At 55.6% G+C, this 17613-nt stretch overlaps 2 protein-coding genes across 5 annotated transcripts in view; one reads left to right on the top strand and one right to left on the bottom strand.

Moving 5' to 3' along the window:
• Positions 1-2520: 2520 nt before the first annotated feature.
• Positions 2521-17613, bottom strand: part of ACSF2 (acyl-CoA synthetase family member 2) — a 40008-nt gene continuing 24915 nt past the window's right edge. Inside the window, exons 2-16 of one of the 3 annotated variants that reach the window (XM_008570818.1) lie at positions 15622-15817; positions 15107-15235; positions 14799-14852; positions 14387-14505; positions 14126-14291; positions 13343-13438; positions 13056-13213; positions 12693-12784; positions 12315-12391; positions 5696-5803; positions 4321-4472; positions 3323-3464; positions 3127-3237; positions 2865-2933; positions 2521-2664 (exon numbers count right to left, since the gene is read on the bottom strand). In XM_008570818.1, coding sequence (XP_008569040.1) covers positions 2614-2664; positions 2865-2933; positions 3127-3237; positions 3323-3464; positions 4321-4472; positions 5696-5803; positions 12315-12391; positions 12693-12784; positions 13056-13213; positions 13343-13438; positions 14126-14291; positions 14387-14505; positions 14799-14852; positions 15107-15235; positions 15622-15817 — 1720 coding nt within the window. In that variant the 3' untranslated portion in view covers positions 2521-2613. Of the gene's footprint in view, positions 2665-2864; positions 2934-3126; positions 3238-3322; positions 3623-4275; positions 4473-5695; positions 5804-12314; positions 12392-12692; positions 12785-13055; positions 13214-13342; positions 13439-14125; positions 14292-14386; positions 14506-14798; positions 14853-15106; positions 15236-15621; positions 15818-17613 lie in introns of those variants that run through there. The other 2 variants (XM_008570820.1, XM_008570819.1) reach the window with 2 other exon arrangements.
• Positions 7685-12134, top strand: CHAD (chondroadherin). 2 transcript variants are annotated; one of them, XM_008570817.1, is made up of 4 exons: positions 7685-8947; positions 10766-10929; positions 11203-11348; positions 11688-12134. In XM_008570817.1, the coding sequence occupies exons 1-3, from the start codon at positions 8174-8176 to the stop codon at positions 11342-11344; spliced, it is 1080 nt and encodes a 359-aa protein (XP_008569039.1). In that variant the 5' UTR covers positions 7685-8173; the 3' UTR covers positions 11345-11348; positions 11688-12134. The 2 variants fall into 2 exon arrangements, with proteins under 2 accessions (XP_008569039.1, XP_008569038.1); XM_008570816.1 differs by having other exon boundaries at positions 7686-8947; positions 11596-12134.

Raw genomic sequence — 17613 nt, 5'->3', positions numbered from 1 at the left:
GCTAGCCGCCCCGGCGGAAGGAAGAGGGGCTGTGACCGCGCGCCGCGCCCGACCTCGCGCCTACAGGGCCCGCGCCCCGGGTCTGCGGCGCCACCTGCTGGGCATCGAGGCGCTCACCGCAGCTGCCCGTCCGTCCTTTCCCAAGGACGTGGGACGGCCTGCAGGACGAGGTCCTTGACTCGTCCAGGGGCTCTTAGTTCATGCAGTCGTTTCCTTCACGTTTATGTGCCTGGCTCCCCCGAGCTGGGCGCTGGAGACATCCAACTGCATAAGACCAGGTCAGTCTGACAGATTAGAAAACCAACAAGCCATGACAGGCAACACAGTTCAACGCCCGCTGGACAATAGGCCAGTTTGCTCAGTGCTGTGAAGGCGGTCTGAGAGCCATGGGAGCCAGTGGGCCAGGAGAGAGGGCACTTGGGCTGGATCTAGAAGGGACAGAAAAACCCAGAGAGAATCGGCATGGCTGTCATCTCCCCGGTCAGGCCAACCTGGGCACCTGGGGCTGTACTTGCTGGGGGGAGAGTCAGAGACTGTGTATGTGGGAGTGACAGCATTCAGGTAAACAGCTGGAAAAGCAGGCACCTGAACTATCCCATGGAGTGGAAAAATCATGGGCTTTGGAGTCGGAGAGTGAAGGACAGTTCTCCTTGTTGCTTTGGGCCTACCCGGTTCTCTTTCTAGCTTGTAGTTCTCAAGAATAACTGTAGAATGTGCTGAGAGTGCAGTCCTGAGATAAGGGGGGACTGGCCGGAACAGCTGGGCTCTGTTCCAGCCCTTCCTAGAAACAGGATGTCCTACAATGCTTTATCCCTACAGGTCACGTGGCCCCAGGGTATAAAACTCAAGCGCAGTCTGGTTTCCGGGGTCCCTCAGCTACAGTGCAAGTGGGGCATGTGCAGATGAGACTCCATCTGCCCGGGCAGCTTTTCTGAGACCTGGGGAACCTGCTTGCAATGAATCCTAGGCTTCCTCCTTGCTGCCTAGCTGTAAGTAATAAACCCACTTCACGTAACTTTTTGTGTGTGGGTGTTCTGCCTCAACGGTCTCGGACAAGTTGGTAACCAGTGCACAGTGAATCTGCTTCACAGATGGCTGTGTTCTAATCCTAGATATGTGACCTTGGACAAGACCCTGAACCTCTCCAAGTTTCTGTTTCATCATTTGTGAAGTACAGCCAGCACCTACTTGGTTAGGGTTGTTGGGAAGATTTCAAGAGAAAATGAATGTGAAAGCACCTAAGCATAATGCCTGGCACTTAGAGTATCCTGAACATATGTTCATTTCTTAAAAAGAAAAAAGGGGCAACAAATCAACAGAGTAACCATTACTCTTTCAGAGGGAGAGAAGAAATCTAAGGTTATCTGCGGTGGGAGAGGGTAGGGAGAGGGGAATAGGGAGAGATTGCACAAGGGGCATAAAGAATAAGTACAATTTAGGGGCCAGCCCATGGCTCACTTGGGAGAGCACGGTGCTGATAACACCAAGTCAAGGGGTAAGATCCTCTTACCGGTCATCTTTAAAAAAAAAAAATAATAATAAGTACAATTTGTAACAACATACATACTAGTAATATTGATTTGATCAACATATGTCAACATTGAATCCCCAAAATATGTATAACCAATTATGATTCAATAAAAAAATTTAAAAAAGAGGGGCTGCTCCTCCTGGCAGGCATACTGGCAGGTAAGGGTTGCAGGCAGGAGGAAAGTTTCTGTCTCCAAGAACTGGGAACCTGTGTTCCTTTTGGAACCCAGCTGTTTTTTATTTCTTAGGTCAAGCTACAGCCTGCTTTTATCTGGCCCTGCCCATCAGGGAAGCCCCAGGTTCATCCATCAAAAAAATAAAAAATAAAGATTGGGTTGGTTGGGAGGATGAGGGAATAAAGGAATAGGAGCTGATAAAGGGAAAGGGGTTTTTTTTTTTTTTGAGGTGATGACAGTGTTTAAAATTGGTGATGGTTGCACATCTGTGAATATACCAAAAGCCATTGAATTGTACATTATTTTTAAAAGGCCGGCCAATTAGTTCAGTTGGTTAGAGTGCAGTGTTGATAACACCAAGGTCAAGGGTTTGGATCCCCATACTGGCCAGCCACCTAAAAAAAACAAAATAAATGTGTGAACTGGATGATATGTGAATTATATCTTAATAGAGCTGTTACAAAACAAAAAAACTTCTTGCTGGGCTAATCTAGCAACAATGTAAAAAAGAATTATAAGTGAGTATAGCCTAAAAAAACAAATTGGGTTGGTATCGCAAAGAGATGGGGTACAAAGGGATGGCCCATGGCTCACTCGGGAGAGCGTGGTGCTGACAACACTAAGTCAAGGGTTAAGATCCCCTTACCAGTCATCTTTAAAAGAGAGATGGGGTGCGAGTTAAATTTAGACATCAAAGAGCTTAGCACCATCATTGACAAGGCCTAGGAGGTCTGAAAGTGCTCATTTCCCTTCAGTCTCTTCCTTTCTCCATCCTTTAATAGCTGCCAAGAAAGCACACCAGCAAGAGACCAGCCAAAGAAAACAGAGAAGCTCTTTATGCCAAATCACAAAGACAGACAAGGGGGGTATGGCGGAGGAGCAGGAGTGGGGCCTGGGCCCCTTTCATTCACAGATTTAGATGTTGTTCCATCTGCTCTCGAAGTTTGAATTTCTGGACCTAGAGGAAAGACAAAGGAGTAAGAGCCAGGCTTGGGGCCTCTACCAACTGGGTTGACCAACCATCTTGGTTTGCCTGGGACTGAGGGGTTTCGCAGGCTTCATTGCTGGGGGAGCATAGAAGGGGGCCCCTGGCTTCTGTACCTGGGCCCTCAAACCCTAGGCTGCCCTGCCCTCCCCAGCTTCCTCCACCTTACACACCTTTCCTGAGACGGTGAGGGGGTAGTCTGTGACAAACACGATGTAGCGGGGAATCTTGAAGTGGGAGATCTGCAGACCAGAGGCAGGTAAAACATGAGGCTGGGCAAGGTCACAGGGTTGGGGGTAGGGGACAGAGGGCTTTGCTGGGCAGAGCGGGTGGCCAGGTTCATCAAGGGAAGAGCAACCCCCGGCCGTAGCTGAATTGCAGGGAGAGGGGTGGAGAACCGAGCACCATCAGCTTGGGGTGGGCTGAGACTCCCACCTTCCCTTTGCAGAAAGCTTTGATCTCCTCTGCTGTGGTCTTCTCCCCATCCTTCAGCCGGATGCAGGCACAAATTTCCTCCCCCATCCGGTCATCCTTCACTCCCACCACCTTCCAGGGTCAGAGACAAATATTAGACATCACTGTCTTCATGCATGTTTTCTGCTCCTGGGCTCACCTGGGCTGGGCACCTCACCTGTACTTCCTGCACCTGCGGGTGTTTGTGAAAGAAGTCCTCGAGCTCTGCAGGGTAGATGTTCTCACCACCCCGGATGATCATATCCTTGGAGCGGCCCACGATCTTACAGAAGCCCTGCTTGTCCATGGTGGCAATGTCTCTGTAAGGAAAGCCCAGGAATGGCCTCTCACCTCTGCTTCACCCGGCTGGCTCGTTCACTTACTCATCAAGCATTTATCGAGCACCTATGTGTGTCTTCCACTGCTCTAGGCTTGGGAGACACAGCAGGAACATGACACGCTCCTTAGAACTTATAGTCTAGTGGGGAAGACAAACAAATAAACCAATACCTATGACATATTCTCTCTCTCTCTCTCTAAACATATGCTTTTCATCATTCGGGTCTTAGCTTAAATAATTCCCAAAGTCTTCTCTAACCACCCAATTTATTTTATTTTATTTTATTTTTTTTGGTGGCTGGCCAGTACAGGGATCTGAACTCTTGACCTTGGTGTTATAACACTGCACTCTAACCACCTGAGAACTAACTGGCCAGCCTTGACCACCCAATTTAAGGGAAGCTAACCTCCCCCCCACACCACTTTCTCTCCTATAACCCTATTTTATTTTCTTGGTGGTATTTATCGATGTCTGAAATTATCTGTCTTCCTCCACCAGAGGCGTGGACAGTAAAAGCAGAATCCTGATCTTACTCTCCGTTGCTCACCAGCGTCTAGAACAATGCTGGTGCATAGGAGGCGTGTATTAAGAATTTGCTGGGCTAATGAATGAGTGACTGGATCTGGGCTCAGATTTTGCAGATGCTGGTGTGGTGCACTGTACTAGTAGCTTGCCTCCATGCTACCGATGATTACCCCTATTGTACACATTTTAGAAATTAAGTCTCCAGGATGTGAGGGGCATTTTGGTGCCCATGCCCTCCCTGCACTAGTCTAATGTTCCCTGCTCACCCTCAGGACCCCCAGCCTCTCAGCAACCGGAGCCTGTCTTCTCACCCTGTGCGATACCACTTGTCATGACTGACTGCCTCCTCCGTCTTCTGAGGCTCATCCCAGTAGCCTAGCATGACGCAGTACCCTCGGATGTACAGCTCTCCGGGAGTGTTCAGCTCCAACAGTGTCCCCGTCTCCGTGTTCACAATCTGGGCCTGGGATAGGACAGCTTTGGGCAGGGGCCTCCTACCCTCTTGCTTCAGGATGTGTGGCCCGGGGAGATGGGGTCAGCTTTGCCCTCCCTCCACCTAATCATCAGGCCCCCTGGCTCTGCCCAGCCCAGTCCAGGGAAGGGACACGAAGGCGACAGTAGACCCATTACTAGTCAGAGACCAGAGCTGGCCATAAAAGAATAGTTGAGGCCCAGGTTGGGGGTGCTGCAGAGAAGGAGGCCTGTGAAGTGCCAGGCCAGCTGAAGAATTATCAACTACAGAAGAGAAGGGAGTCTCTTCTTTCTTGCCCTTAAGCAGCAATAAAGCCAAAGAGGGTGGCATGGCAGTGCCATGTGAACAGGAGAAGCAGAGTCTGAAAGCCTAGTAGAGAAATGAGCCACAACCAAGATGCCAAGGAAAGCTGAACCTCTGTGTGCCCTGGTGTCTGAATCTGTGAAATGGGGAGGATTATGCCTGCCCCTGTCTACTTTCCAGGCCGGCATCCCAGTGAGAGTGGCAGGGAAGCTGTCATCAGACACATGGGAGGGGGCTCACATCCCTGCACGCTCACTCTGTGCAGGACCACTCCAGGGGGGGAGGAAAGGGGAAACCCACACCAGGACAGCAGTAAGCCCTAGAGAAAGCAGCTGCTTCAGCACACTGGCAGCGAGCTAAGGGGACAGGAGAAACCAGGTGCCATTGGCACAAAACACCAGTGTTGGGGCAGGAAAGGAGTCATGGCCGAGAATCTGAGATTGAGTTGTGCTCGGGAGTAGTTTTTGAGATGCAAGGGACCCCCAAAGGGACAGGCTCCATGGGAAATTAAGTGTTTACTCCAAGCAAAAAGAGGAACTCTGCGCAGCAAGAGGCAGGGGGCCTAGGGGGAGAAAGAGCTGTGTAGGAAAAATGTCTGTGTTCTGGCTGCTCTTTGAGGCTGCCCTGGCTGCCCCAAAACAGACAGTGGGCTTGGCAAAAACACACCTCAGACAGGAAGGGAGGCTGCGGAGAAGTTCAGCTGGCGGCTGCTCATGGCCGCAGTCCCAGTTCTTCCCCTTTCATGCTCCAGCCCACAGAGAAAGCCCCACGCAGGCCCAGGCCCCTGCTGCTGGGGGGCTCTCGGCATCTTGAGTGAGCTGCCTCAATCTCTAAATGAAGGCAATAAGTGTCCCCGGGGGGGATGCGCCCCAGTTGAGTGGTGGGAGCTGGGGTCTTGGTCAGGGGCTCACCTCTGTGTGAGGCATGATTCTGCCCACACTTTCTGCCTTCTGCTCCAGAGTGTCCTCAGGGAAGCTCATGAAGGTCACAGGGCTGTTCTCTGTGGTTCCATAAGCAACCTAGAAGGTTCAGAAAGGGTGTTCAGAGGGAGCTCAGCAACTGCAGACGGATGGGGGGAGCTACTCTGGGGGAATGGGAAGGAATTCATAAGAGAAAGGGAAAAGTGGAGGGCAGCCGAATGGGGGCAACAGGGACACCATTGATAGGGGTCAGGGGTCAGGAGGCAGAGGCGCGGGGAGGTTGAGCAGATAGATCTCTGCAGGGGCCCCAGATCTGAAATAAAATCGACAGCAGGGAAGCCATTCTCTTCTAGCCAGGGCTCTCTCAGTCTCCTGCTTCCTAGAGCAGCTGCTGTCCGTTCCCGTGGCTCCCCACATTACTAACACCCCAGCCTTCCCTCCCTCATCCCCAGGCTGCCTTAGCCCCACCTTCCTGATTTTAGGCCACAGTATTCTCTGCCCTTCCCTTCCAAGCCTAAGGCCCAATAAACTTGATGAGAAAGCCAGCCTGCCTTGGCCTAGCTGGGAGTGGCACAGACACAACCCCCCAACCCCACCCGAAACCTGGGACAAGTGCCTGGCCTTGGGATGGGTCCCCCCTCCCAAGCCCCCCAAGCTCTGGAGAGTTTCCAGTGAATTTATTTCCATCAAAACAAACATACAGCCAAAACAGAGATTTAAAAAGCCAGTGGCCCTCCCACCCCCCACTTTCAGTGGTTGGAAACATCCTGAGCAACAGACAAACCAGAAGCCAGACTTGGAGGGGACTAAAAACCATCAGGGAAGGGCCGGCCCGTGGCTCACTCCGGAGAGCGTGGTGCTGATAACACCAAGTCAGGAGTTAAGATCCCCTTACCAGTCATCTTTTTGAGAGAAAAAAAAAAAAAAAAAACCATCAGGGAAGGTTCTAGACCAAGTATGACCCCCATTCTAGAGTCAAGGGGCAGAAGGACTTGGTGGGCAGGCCCTGGAGAACAGGCCTCCCCACCTGGGTACTGGGTGAAGGGAGAGGATCTTTGTCCTCCCTCACACACAACTTGTCCTGTGTCAGCTGGTGTGGCTCTGGCACAGCTGAGATTTGGTCTGGTTTCTCTCCCCACCCCTGAACATGAATAATACCCTGTGCCAGGCAGCCGGGAGCTCACCCTGGGGCCAGAGCCGTGACCCTGCCTGCTCACCCTCTCCTTTCCACAGGAATCTGGGCACATTGGCCAGCAAGTGGGCACACAGAGGTTTGGCGGGCTGGGGTGGAGCTGCCCACAGAACGTAGGATCTGGCAGCGGGAGCCATCCAGGGCTGGTCCCTTATAGCCAGGACCAGCCCCCCTCACAGTCCTCACAGTCCTGGGGCCACTGCCCTAGTGTGGTCCATGCCGAGTACAATTCGGTGCCACTCGGCCACCACCCTAAGACCCCTCAAGGGCAGGCCCTGACCACTGGGGTTAGGAATTAATAGCCAGGACCAGCCCCCCTCACAGTCCTCACAGTCCTGGGGCCACTGCCCTAGTGTGGCCCATGCCGAGTACAATTCGGTACCACTCGGCCACCACCCTAAGACCCCTCAAGGGCAGGCCCTGACCACTGGGGTTAGGAATTAGGGGATGAGGATATTTTGGGGAAATTAAGGAGGGAGGATGGTAAGACTGTGTTTGTTCGGTGGCCTATAGTCTTCAGGTGTGTTTGCCAGCCCTGGGGTCACTTCCCCCACAGTTCCCACTGTTCTGCTTCACCTTCAGCGGTGGGAAAAGGGGATGGGGGTGCAGGGACAGAAACGCAAGCCCAGGGTTGAGAGAGAAGGACCAAAGCCGAGCCCGAGGGTGCAGGAGCCCCCATCTCCCTAGGGTCGGCTCTGGCGTGTCTCGCCGGAAGGGGGAGCCCGACGCCAGAGCGGCTCTCACGCTCGGCCGGCGCCGCACAAGAGCCCCATTAAAGCGCCGCGGGCTGGCCGACCGCGGCGAGACAAGCGTCCGGCTGTCCGGCTCCGCTTCCTCCCTCCCCGGGTCCAGGGCACCCAGCCGAGTGCATATGGGGGGAGGCGTGGAGGCTCAAACTCGGGCAAACAAGTAAATTCAGGGCATGTCTCTCCCTCTCTCCGGTGTAAACTCGGGGCTCTAGACACACCCATTACCCTTCACCCCAAGAAAAGCCTGGGAAAGGGAGGCAGGGAGAGAAGCAGCGTCTGAGAGCAGCCACGGTCGCGGGCCCCCGTGCACGGTCACCAGCGAGGGGAGGGCGGGGGCGCATCTCTGGGTGCGAGGGAGTTAAGCCTGGTGGCCTCGATGCTCCACGTAGGAGCTGGCTCGGGTCGCCCGCTGCGGTCAGGGCCACTGTATAAATAGGGCGGGAGACCCGAGCGCCGAGGACTTGCCGCTGCCCCCGCCCCCCCGCCGTCGCCGCCGCTGCCCCAGCCGCGGCCCCAGGCGTCCCGGCCATGGCCCGCCCGATGCTCTTGCTCAGCCTCGGCCTCCTGGCCGGTCTGCTGCCGGCGCTGGCCGCCTGCCCCCAGAACTGCCACTGCCACAGCGACCTGCAGCACGTCATCTGCGACAAGGTGGGGCTGCAGAAGATCCCCAAGGTGTCCGAGAAGACCAAGCTGCTCAACCTACAGCGCAACAACTTCCCGGTGCTGGCGGCCAACTCGTTCCGGGCCATGCCCAACCTCGTGTCGCTGCACCTGCAGCACTGCCAGATCCGCGAGGTGGCCGCCGGAGCCTTCCGCGGCCTCAAGCAGCTCATCTACCTGTACCTGTCCCACAACGACATCCGCGTACTGCGCGCTGGCGCCTTCGACGACCTGACCGAGCTCACCTACCTCTACCTAGACCACAACAAGGTGACGGAGCTGCCCCGGGGGCTGCTCTCCCCGCTGGTTAACCTCTTCATCTTGCAACTCAATAACAACAAGATCCGTGAGCTGCGCGCAGGCGCCTTCCAGGGCGCCAAGGACCTGCGCTGGCTCTACTTGTCCGAAAACACGCTCAGTTCCCTGCAGCCCGGTGCCCTGGACGACGTGGAGAACCTCGCCAAGTTCCACCTGGACAGGAACCAGCTGTCCAGCTACCCCTCCGCGGCTCTGAGCAAGCTGCGGGTGGTGGAGGAACTGAAGTTGTCTCACAACCCTCTGAAAAGCATCCCGGACAATGCCTTCCAATCCTTCGGAAGATACCTGGAGACCCTCTGGCTGGACAACACCAACCTGGAAAAGGTGAGATCCTGGCTGCAGGGCTCTGCCCTGGCGCCTTCTCCCCTTCCTGGAGGCTCTGGGAGGCAGGACCACAGCTGGGCACCATCCCCTCTCCCCAAATTCCTTGTCCCTCTGGCTGTCTCCAAGGTGGGGAGTTCTGTCACCTCTGTTCATCTTGTCACCTCCCTACACCTATCCCTGCCTGGCCGCCTGTCTCAGCCACTGCCCTCATAGGATTACGACTTATAAAAGAAGCAGGGGCTGTCCTGGCCCCACAAATGGCCCCCTAGGAGGCATTTCCAGTGCTCCCAAATCCCCCACTGTGACAGCAGCCACCTCTTCGTGTTGGGCCTTCTGCCCCTCCTCTGCTGTTTTTTCCGTCTCCAGTAAAACTACCATCCCATAAAGGAAGGTTTGTTTATTGAGGAGCCTTCCAGGAGCTGGGCAAATCAGGCCCACAAAGAGACCCTGTTTCTGGTGGGGGCTGTGCATGTGTGCTAAGGTGGAGTGGGGGGCTGGGAAGTGACGGGGAGCAAATACCTAAGGAACCTCCTCCACACCCCACAGAGGCCCCGGAAGATGGCCTCACTCGGCCCCCACACACATACTAAGTCACTGCATTCCCAGGTCCACTTCAACTGTGTAGGTAAGTCAAGCCATGGGGACCAAGGGCTCCCCTAGGCTGCAGGCATGGTGCCCAGGGGTTCTGTGAAAAGGCACAGGCAAGAGCATCACTGTTGTCCCTTGGCCTAAGACCCCAGGTGTCTCCCCCCAGGGCAGACTGGCTGTGCCTTACTGTCTCCCAGGCTGCTGACTGCCCTTTGCACACCCCAGGCACCAGTCTGCATCCTCACTCAGTCCTTCTCCTGGATGCCCAGTGTCTGGCCAGGTGGGGCTGCCTTGGGCCTGAATGTGTCCCTTCTCTGGGACTGGAAAATCACCCTGGTACAGAGGCTTCAGCCAGGAGGTTTGGGTGGGGACCCAGACAAGGTAGAAGACATTCTGGTTAGTAGGGAACTTCAGACCCCAACCTGGGCCACAGGAGAGGGTGCTGGGATGGAGATGAGGGCAGAATCCTACCTGGGCAGCAGCCAACCTTTGTCTTAATGAATGGAGCCTGCCATTCTTCAGCCCCGGCCCCTCCCTAGCTAAAGTCGGAGTCCCCTGGTACCCACAAGCACCAGAGTGGTCTTTCAGTGGGCAGCAGAGCAGCGTATCAGGGGCCGCTTTGGGGCAGGAGAGGACAGACAGGAACTGTGGCGCCTGGGCCAAGATGTGGGCATCAATAGAACATTTCCTCTGGAGCCATCCAACCTGGCCAACGTCTCCACCGAGGTGGCTCCACAAATAGGCAGGCAGTGAGGGAACAGTGAGGACAGAGCTGGGGGAAGTCCCAGGACCCTGGGGCTGTGGGGAGCCCGGGCCCACTGCCCACCCCGCTGAACACTGACCAAGCTCACCGTGTGCCAGCTTGGGCTGCTGGGGCCAAACTCTGGCTGCCTCCCCAATCCCAGTGTTTGTGCAGAGAGGGTGGTGCCAGGGGAAGAGGAGCGGGGTGTGGTCCTGCGGCTACTGTTTTACTCACTAGTGTGACCCCGGGCAAAGCACTGAACTTTTTCTATTTTCCCATCTTCATATTGGAAATAACACCACCTATCTCAAAAGATGTTGTGTGGATTAGATCAGGTGAAACAACTTGGTCACATAGCTATGAAAACTGAAATTTCTCAAGGTGCCATTGCTCATGTCCAGGGAAGGACCCTGACCTCTGGGGTGACTGAGCTGGGAGAGGCTAGACACTGGGGCTGGGGTGCTCACTCATGCCACTTTGCTCCCCAGTTCTCCGACAATGCCTTCCTGGGTGTGACCATGCTGAAACACGTCCATCTGGAGAACAACCGGCTGAACCAGTTGCCCTCCAACTTCCCCTTTGACAACCTGGAGACCCTCACCCTCACCAACAACTCCTGGAAGTGCACCTGCCAGCTCCGGAGCCTTCGGCGGTGAGAACACCCCATGTCACCCCCTGAGTCCCCCTCATGTGATAGAGTGGAGACACACTGGCCCTGCACCAAAACATCCTGGACATACATTCTAGATCTGCTGTTTCATAGGCATAGGATCCTGGGAGCCTCAGTTTCCCCATTTGTAAAATGAAGATGACAGCTCCAGACTATCCTGGGGCCAAGTCAATCTTGGCTCCATAGTTTACTGTCCCTTCCCCCACCAGTCCCACATCTTGTCCCCAACACCAGCAACTCTCTGTCTCTCTCCAGGTGGCTGGAAGCCAAAGCCTCCCGCCCAGATGCCATCTGCACCTCGCCTGCCAAGTTCAGGGGCCAGCACATCCGTGACACAGAAGCCTTCCGCAGCTGCAAGTTCCCCACCAAGAGATCCAAGAAAGCTGGCCGCCATTGAACAGGTGGGGTCCGGGGGGGGGGTAGGCCCTCCCATTCCCCTCTCTGGATATTCCAGCAAATGAGCTGGTATCTCCTGGGTTACCACCTCTACCTGGAGGGGCAGGCAGACCCTCCATTTTTGCAGGGAGTTGCGGGGAGAACTGGGTCCGCTGCCAAGGAAGGAAAAGATTCTGCCCAGGATTCCCATCATTGCCTCCAACCACCGTCTGGGTCATTGGAGTCCTAACACTGATCCTTGCCTCACTGCAGGTCCTGACCCAGCCGGTCCTGGTGACTGGCCTTTGCCTTCTGCCGGAGAGACTACTGACCTTCCTGCCTCCACCCCCACCTTCTCCCCACAGCCTCTGCTGATGCACAGAGTTGCCCACCCCTAGATACGTCCTGGCAGGGGGCCTCGAGCACTCCACTACCAACCCAGCTCCACCTGATGGTGTCCAGGGGGGGACACAGAGCCCCATCCCAGCCAGCGTGCCTGGGCTCCCCCACCACAGTTCTTCTCAGAGAAGCTGTTGCTGAGACTCCCAAGTCCATCAGAACCAGACCAGTCCAACAGGATGGCCACCCTTCCAGAACCATCCGTCCTCTGCTCCTCTTTCCCTGCCATTTGGAAGCAAACATCAGACCCTTGCCCTGCCCTTGCTTCCAGAAAGGGTCTTAAGCCCAAACCCCAGTTCTGCCAGCTCCGCACCAGGACGTTCTAGCAGGACACCTGTGCTTTGCTGCACGTCCCCCATGCTGCATTTATCCCAGATTTCTATAAATATAAATTTATGGATGTATAATACTTACTCCCCTGCCACCTATCTCCCTGACTCAGCAGGTGCTGATGAGGTCAGACTGTCTTCTCTTACATTTGCTTTCTGGAAGGAGGGTTGGCCAAGAGGGTCTCCCTTGGAGATCAGACCTGGGCTCATCCCATGCCCGTCAGTGTGCTCCCACCCACAGCTCTGGCCCCGGCCACCACTTACCACCAGCTCCTTCATATTCATCTTGTTGACGATGGCTCGGATCAGCTCTGGGGGTACAGGGGACCCAGCGATCACACCTGAATCAGAGAAAGGGATGACACTCCCCACTTCTCCAGGCCCAGTGGAGCCCTTCGCCTATGGCTTATCAAAGGGAAGAATGTTCCCTTCTCTCCCCTGACTCTGGGCTGTTCTTACACCTGCAGCTGGCCTCGGGCTGGTGTCCAGGGACACTGGGGACTTGCCTCCCTCCACCCATGTCTCTACAGTGTCCTTCTTGCCCCCTAAATAAAAGACTGGGTGCATATCTAGCTCACCCTGGCCATTCCTGGGGGAAAGCAGCCCCCTCCCCACACCTATCTGTCCTTGGCCCCACCCCACCTCCACGCATGGTCGAGATGTCGTAACTGGAGAAGTCTGGCTGGTTCAGAATGTCCACGAACATTGTGGGGGTGCCATACAGGAAGGAGCCTCTGTGTAAGGGGGGGGTATCTCAAAATTAGGCTTGGAAGTGGAGGGAACTCCTTCTCACCCACCCTGCCAGAAGCTGCAGCAAGAGTCAAGGCTGAAGCTGTGGGTAACAGGCAGGAGAAGATCTTGAGGTCCTCTCCTGGGGGTTCCCACTACCCCCATCCCCAGGTCTCCTGGCTGGGGGGAGGAGACATCTTGGAAAGGGATCAGAGCTCAGGAGTGAGGAATAGGAGGGTCTCACAGCTCTTGGGTAGCCTGTCCCCCAATGCCCACCTCTCTCTGCTGATGGCCTCCAGCGCATTCTTGCCATTGAAGACCGGGGAGGACAGGATGAGGGTGGAACCATACATCACAGACACCATTGTGCCCCCCACGGAACCCAGGCAGTGGTACAGGGGGCAGGGCAGCACCAATCGTGACTCTTCTGGCTTCTGGAGATGGGGACCAGAGGCTGTTTCTGTCATGGAGCCAGAAGCCCCAGAAGCCAGTTCCTCTAGCCAGCAAGGGCAGCCCATCAAACCCTACCTCCACCCCTGCCCAGGGGCCCAGCACCACCTCACCTTCTGATGCAGTCTCAGGCGCTCGCCTATCATGTTGGAGTTGTTGACAATGTTGTAGTGGGAGAGGGTGGCCCCTTTGGGGCTGCCTGTAGTGCCCTGTCAAGACAAGCAGGTGATGGCTGGGCCTCCTTCTCATCTCCTTCCTACCTGGGACCACTGCCTGGAGGAACACTGGACTGGGAGTCAGGAGGCCAGAATTGTGGCCTCAGATCTTTGTGTTCATTTAGTATATTTACAAAATGGTGCCAGGTGTTAGGATCCAGAAATGCAGAAGACAAGGTCTCTGTCCTCATGTCACTCATAATTTGGCTTAGAGAACTCTGCCACCCATGAGCTGCATGGGCTTGGGCAGATTCCCTCTTTGGGCTTCAGACTCCCTGTTGACTAATGAGGGACAGGCTCTACCAGTTCTGACCCTTGGCTCAGTGACTGTGCCACTGCCCAGGGAACAAGGGGGCTGAGGAGGGGGCGCGTGACAAGGACCCCAGTTGCAGATGTTTTCCAGGGCAGAGAAGACAGCTGGAGGCTAGCCTCAGGGGGGAGTTGACCCTTTGCTCAGTGACTGTGCCACTGCCCAGGGAACAAGGGGGCTGAGGAGCGGGCGCGTGAAAAGAACCCCAGTTGCAGATGTTTTCCAGGGCAGAGAAGACAGCTGGAGGCTAGCCTCAGGGGGGAGCGCTTGCTCTCCTGACCTCCTGTGCTGTCTCCCCATCCCCGGAGAAATGTCACAGGGGCAAGGGGCATGTGTCAGCTAGGCTTGGGGCCTGGAGGTTTCTGCCCTACCGAGGTGAACTGGATATTGATGGGGTCATGGCAGGACAGGAACTGCTGGGTGTGCCGGAGCTGGGCCAGATGCTGCTCTGTGCTGCCGGCCGCCACCACTTCATCCAGGAGCAGGGTCCCCGGCAAAGGGGCATCCACTGAGATGAGTGTGGTCAGCTCTGGGAGCCTGGGGGGAAGGAGGATGGTGAGAGGTGGGGCTAGGTTGGGGCTGAGGGAGTCAGGGATGCTACATGATACACCCCCAGCCCGGGACACACCCACCTCTGACTCTTCAAGGCCCCTGGCTGGGCTGTCTCCAGCTCTGGACAGATCTGCTTCAGGATGCTGTAGTATTGCTGGGTCTTGAATTGCTTGGGGAACACCAGGGCTTTGCAGCCCACCTGTGGAAGGATAGCCCCCCACCTGTGATCAGCAGGAAGCCACAGACAGATGGGGGCCCAGGGTGGGTCCTCACTAATCAGTTGCTCTCTCATACACATGCACCACACTCCAAGACAAATACCCACATGTACCAGCCCGGGACATCCACACACCACACCCTGAGACATATATGCAACACTCTGCATGTTACCCACTCATGCATGCCCTCCTGTATCCCCTGTCAACCTCTATGATGACTGGAAATGCCTATGCCAAGCACCAGCTGGGCCCCTCCCCTAGGAATGGGTCCTACCTTCTTGAGGACATACTCTAGTTCCATAGACTGGTAGGCTGGGTTCACAGACACCTGGTGGATGTGGAGAGGGTACGATAGTGTCTTGGGCAGACCCTGCCCTTCCTGCTGCCCCACCCCTCTTATGAGGCACAGAGGCAGCACCCTCCCCCCTCCTCCCAGGCCTCCTCGGTGGGCCTAAAGAGAAAGCACTACCTGGCCTGAAACCAGCCAGGCACTGGTTTGGTTCTGGGGCCAAGGGGCTGGGGGGCTCCCCTTGAATGATGACCCCCTCACATGCGCAGCTTGCCAGGCAAGCCCCTCCTTACCAGAATGATGCCCGCCTGGGCGGTGGCCAACTGTATGAGCACCCATGCATAGGAGTTGGGTCCCCACATGCCCAGCCGGTCACCCTTGCGGAGGCCAATGCTCAGGAGGCCAGAAGCGGCTTTGTCCACCTGGTGTAAATACATGGGGCACAAAGGGTGAGATGGGCAAGCAGGAAGGGGCCCGAGACTCCCACCCTAGGCCGTCTGCTCAGGGTTCACATTCACATCAGAATCACTGGGAACAAAGGGACGGGCAGATTTCCAGGCCTCAGTGGCTCTACAGGGGAGACTGAGAGTGTGCACAGTTAACAAGGGCCCCAGGAACTGCTGATGCAGAAGGCATGTAGGCCACCTCTGCCTCAGTCCTGTCCCCATCTCTGGCCATCCCCTGCGGTTCTCAGGCAGCCCCAACACTCTGCCCCATAGCCAAGTGCCCAAGCTCCTGGATCCACCGAGCCAGGGCAGCCTGGAGGCTAGCAACCTCTCCATGTTGAGGGTTCAAGGTCAGAACTTACCTCCTCCTTGAGCTGAGCAAAGGTCAACCTGATGTTTTCTTGGAGGACAATCAAGGCCTCTTGGTCCGGGACCCTCTGTGCTGTGGCATCCAGGCATCGGCCCACAGTCTTGCTGATAAGACGCCTTCTGGTGCGGCCCTGAATGTAGCTGAGGCCTCCAATTGGCAGAGGGGCAGTGCGATCCGCCTCTTCTGAACTGTAGGGAGAGGGGCTGTGGGCTCGACTGTACTAGGCTAGGCCTCCTTGGCACCAACGGCTGGCAGGTACTGCTTGCAAAGTGTTGAGGACCACTAGGTTTACTCAGGATCTTCTTGTAAGCCTAGAACACACCTCCCCTTGACCCTTTTCCTAACTTCAAGCCTAACCCTAAGGCAACAGTTCAGGGGCAAGGTTACCCCAAGCAAGGGGCAAGAGGCCCTCCGTCACCTTTCTGGGAAAGACGAAGTGCCCCACAGAAGCCTAGGAGAGCCCACCTACACAGACAGACAGATCTTACAAAGCGTGACCATAGCTACACCTCCATCCTCTGCCTCCTGCTCACCTTTCTGGGAAAGACGAAGTGCCCCACAGAAGCCTAGGAGAGCCCACTTACACAGACAGACAGATCTTACAAAGCGTGACCATAGCTACACCTCCATCCTCTGCCTCCTGGGTTCCTTCCTGAGGAATCAATGAAGCCCATGCTTGGACCCAGAGCTGAAATCCAAGGCCTTAGGTTTCTGGGCTCCTTGGTGGGCCAGTTTCTCCTCTCTGGACCAGAATATCAAAGACAGAATAAGAAAGAAGTTTAGAAGGGCAGATGGAGGCCCTAGGAGATGCTGGGCACCTGCAGATGAAGAAGAAAGCCCCTGTGCTCTGAATGACACCAAATGGCTTGGACTCCCACTCTCAGATGATGTTGCAAACAGGCAGGTTCTGTTTCCAGGCATATAAGAGGTTGGTGCATGGCAGCCAGACAGAGAAGGCAGCCCACTTGGTAGCTGGCTCAGGTTCCAGTTTGGGGCCAGGACTTCTCACCTCTCACCTGGGGCTGCCCCTCCACCTCAGGATACAGGTGGAAACAGGTCTGGGCAGATGCCTGGACAGAAGCCTCGGCAGTCCTAGGAGCAGCAATCTTCTCTCTAGTTTTCTCCACTGGCCTTCCAGGAACTTCTGATCTCCTCCTAGCCCTACCAGGTGAGAGTGCAACTCCCCAGAGAGGGTGTGTCAAGCTGGAGGAGAACCTGTGGCTTCCGTTCCTGCTGCACTGAGCTCCTCCCCACCTCTTATTAACTGCAGAAGCCTGTGCAAGTTCCCGTTTTACTCGTTGGCTAAATGGGGATGAATACACTGCCTTGCCTATTCCATGTGGGGCATGAGGTTCAAATGTGAACAGGCTTGCAAAGGTGCTTTGGGAACGGTGCGGTGCTCTGTAACCGACAGGCATTTTAGCATCTATTCATGCATTTACTGACCATTCATTCAACACACACTCACTGAGCACCCATGTGTGCCAAGAACTGCGCTAGAACAAGAGAGAGAATAAGCCAGTCATTCCCTGAAGGGGCTCAGTGTTCCTGGGGGGAATTAGACATATCAGCTCCTTGTGGGTGAGGGCAGCCTGGTAAATCAGGAAATGGTAGTGGAGGAGCAGACTGTGGGGTGAACCCTGTGCCCCACCCCACCCCATCTGAGGCAGAAGCTCAGGATCCCAGGCTCTGCCCAAATGAGAAAGGATTGAGTAGCTTCTCTTGGACCTGGACCCTGGGCCACACACACTATGGCCTGCTCTGCCCTACAGAATAATTAGCCAACATTTACTTCCCCAGCAAATATTTAGAAAACACCCCCTAAAAAATGAACAAAACCTGGGCCGGTCCGTGGCTCACTCGGGAGAGTGCGGTGCTGATAACACCAAGGCCCCAGGTTCGGATTCCATATAGGGATGGCCGGTTCGCTCACTGGCTGAGCGTGGTGCTGACAACACCAAGTCAAGGGTTAAGATCCCCTTAC

The sequence above is a fragment of the Galeopterus variegatus genome, unplaced genomic scaffold, assembly GCF_000696425.1.
Source record: "Galeopterus variegatus unplaced genomic scaffold, G_variegatus-3.0.2 Scaffold633, whole genome shotgun sequence".
Classification (NCBI taxonomy): Eukaryota; Metazoa; Chordata; class Mammalia; order Dermoptera; family Cynocephalidae; genus Galeopterus; species Galeopterus variegatus.
This window is presented reverse-complemented; position numbering and strand designations above follow the sequence as displayed.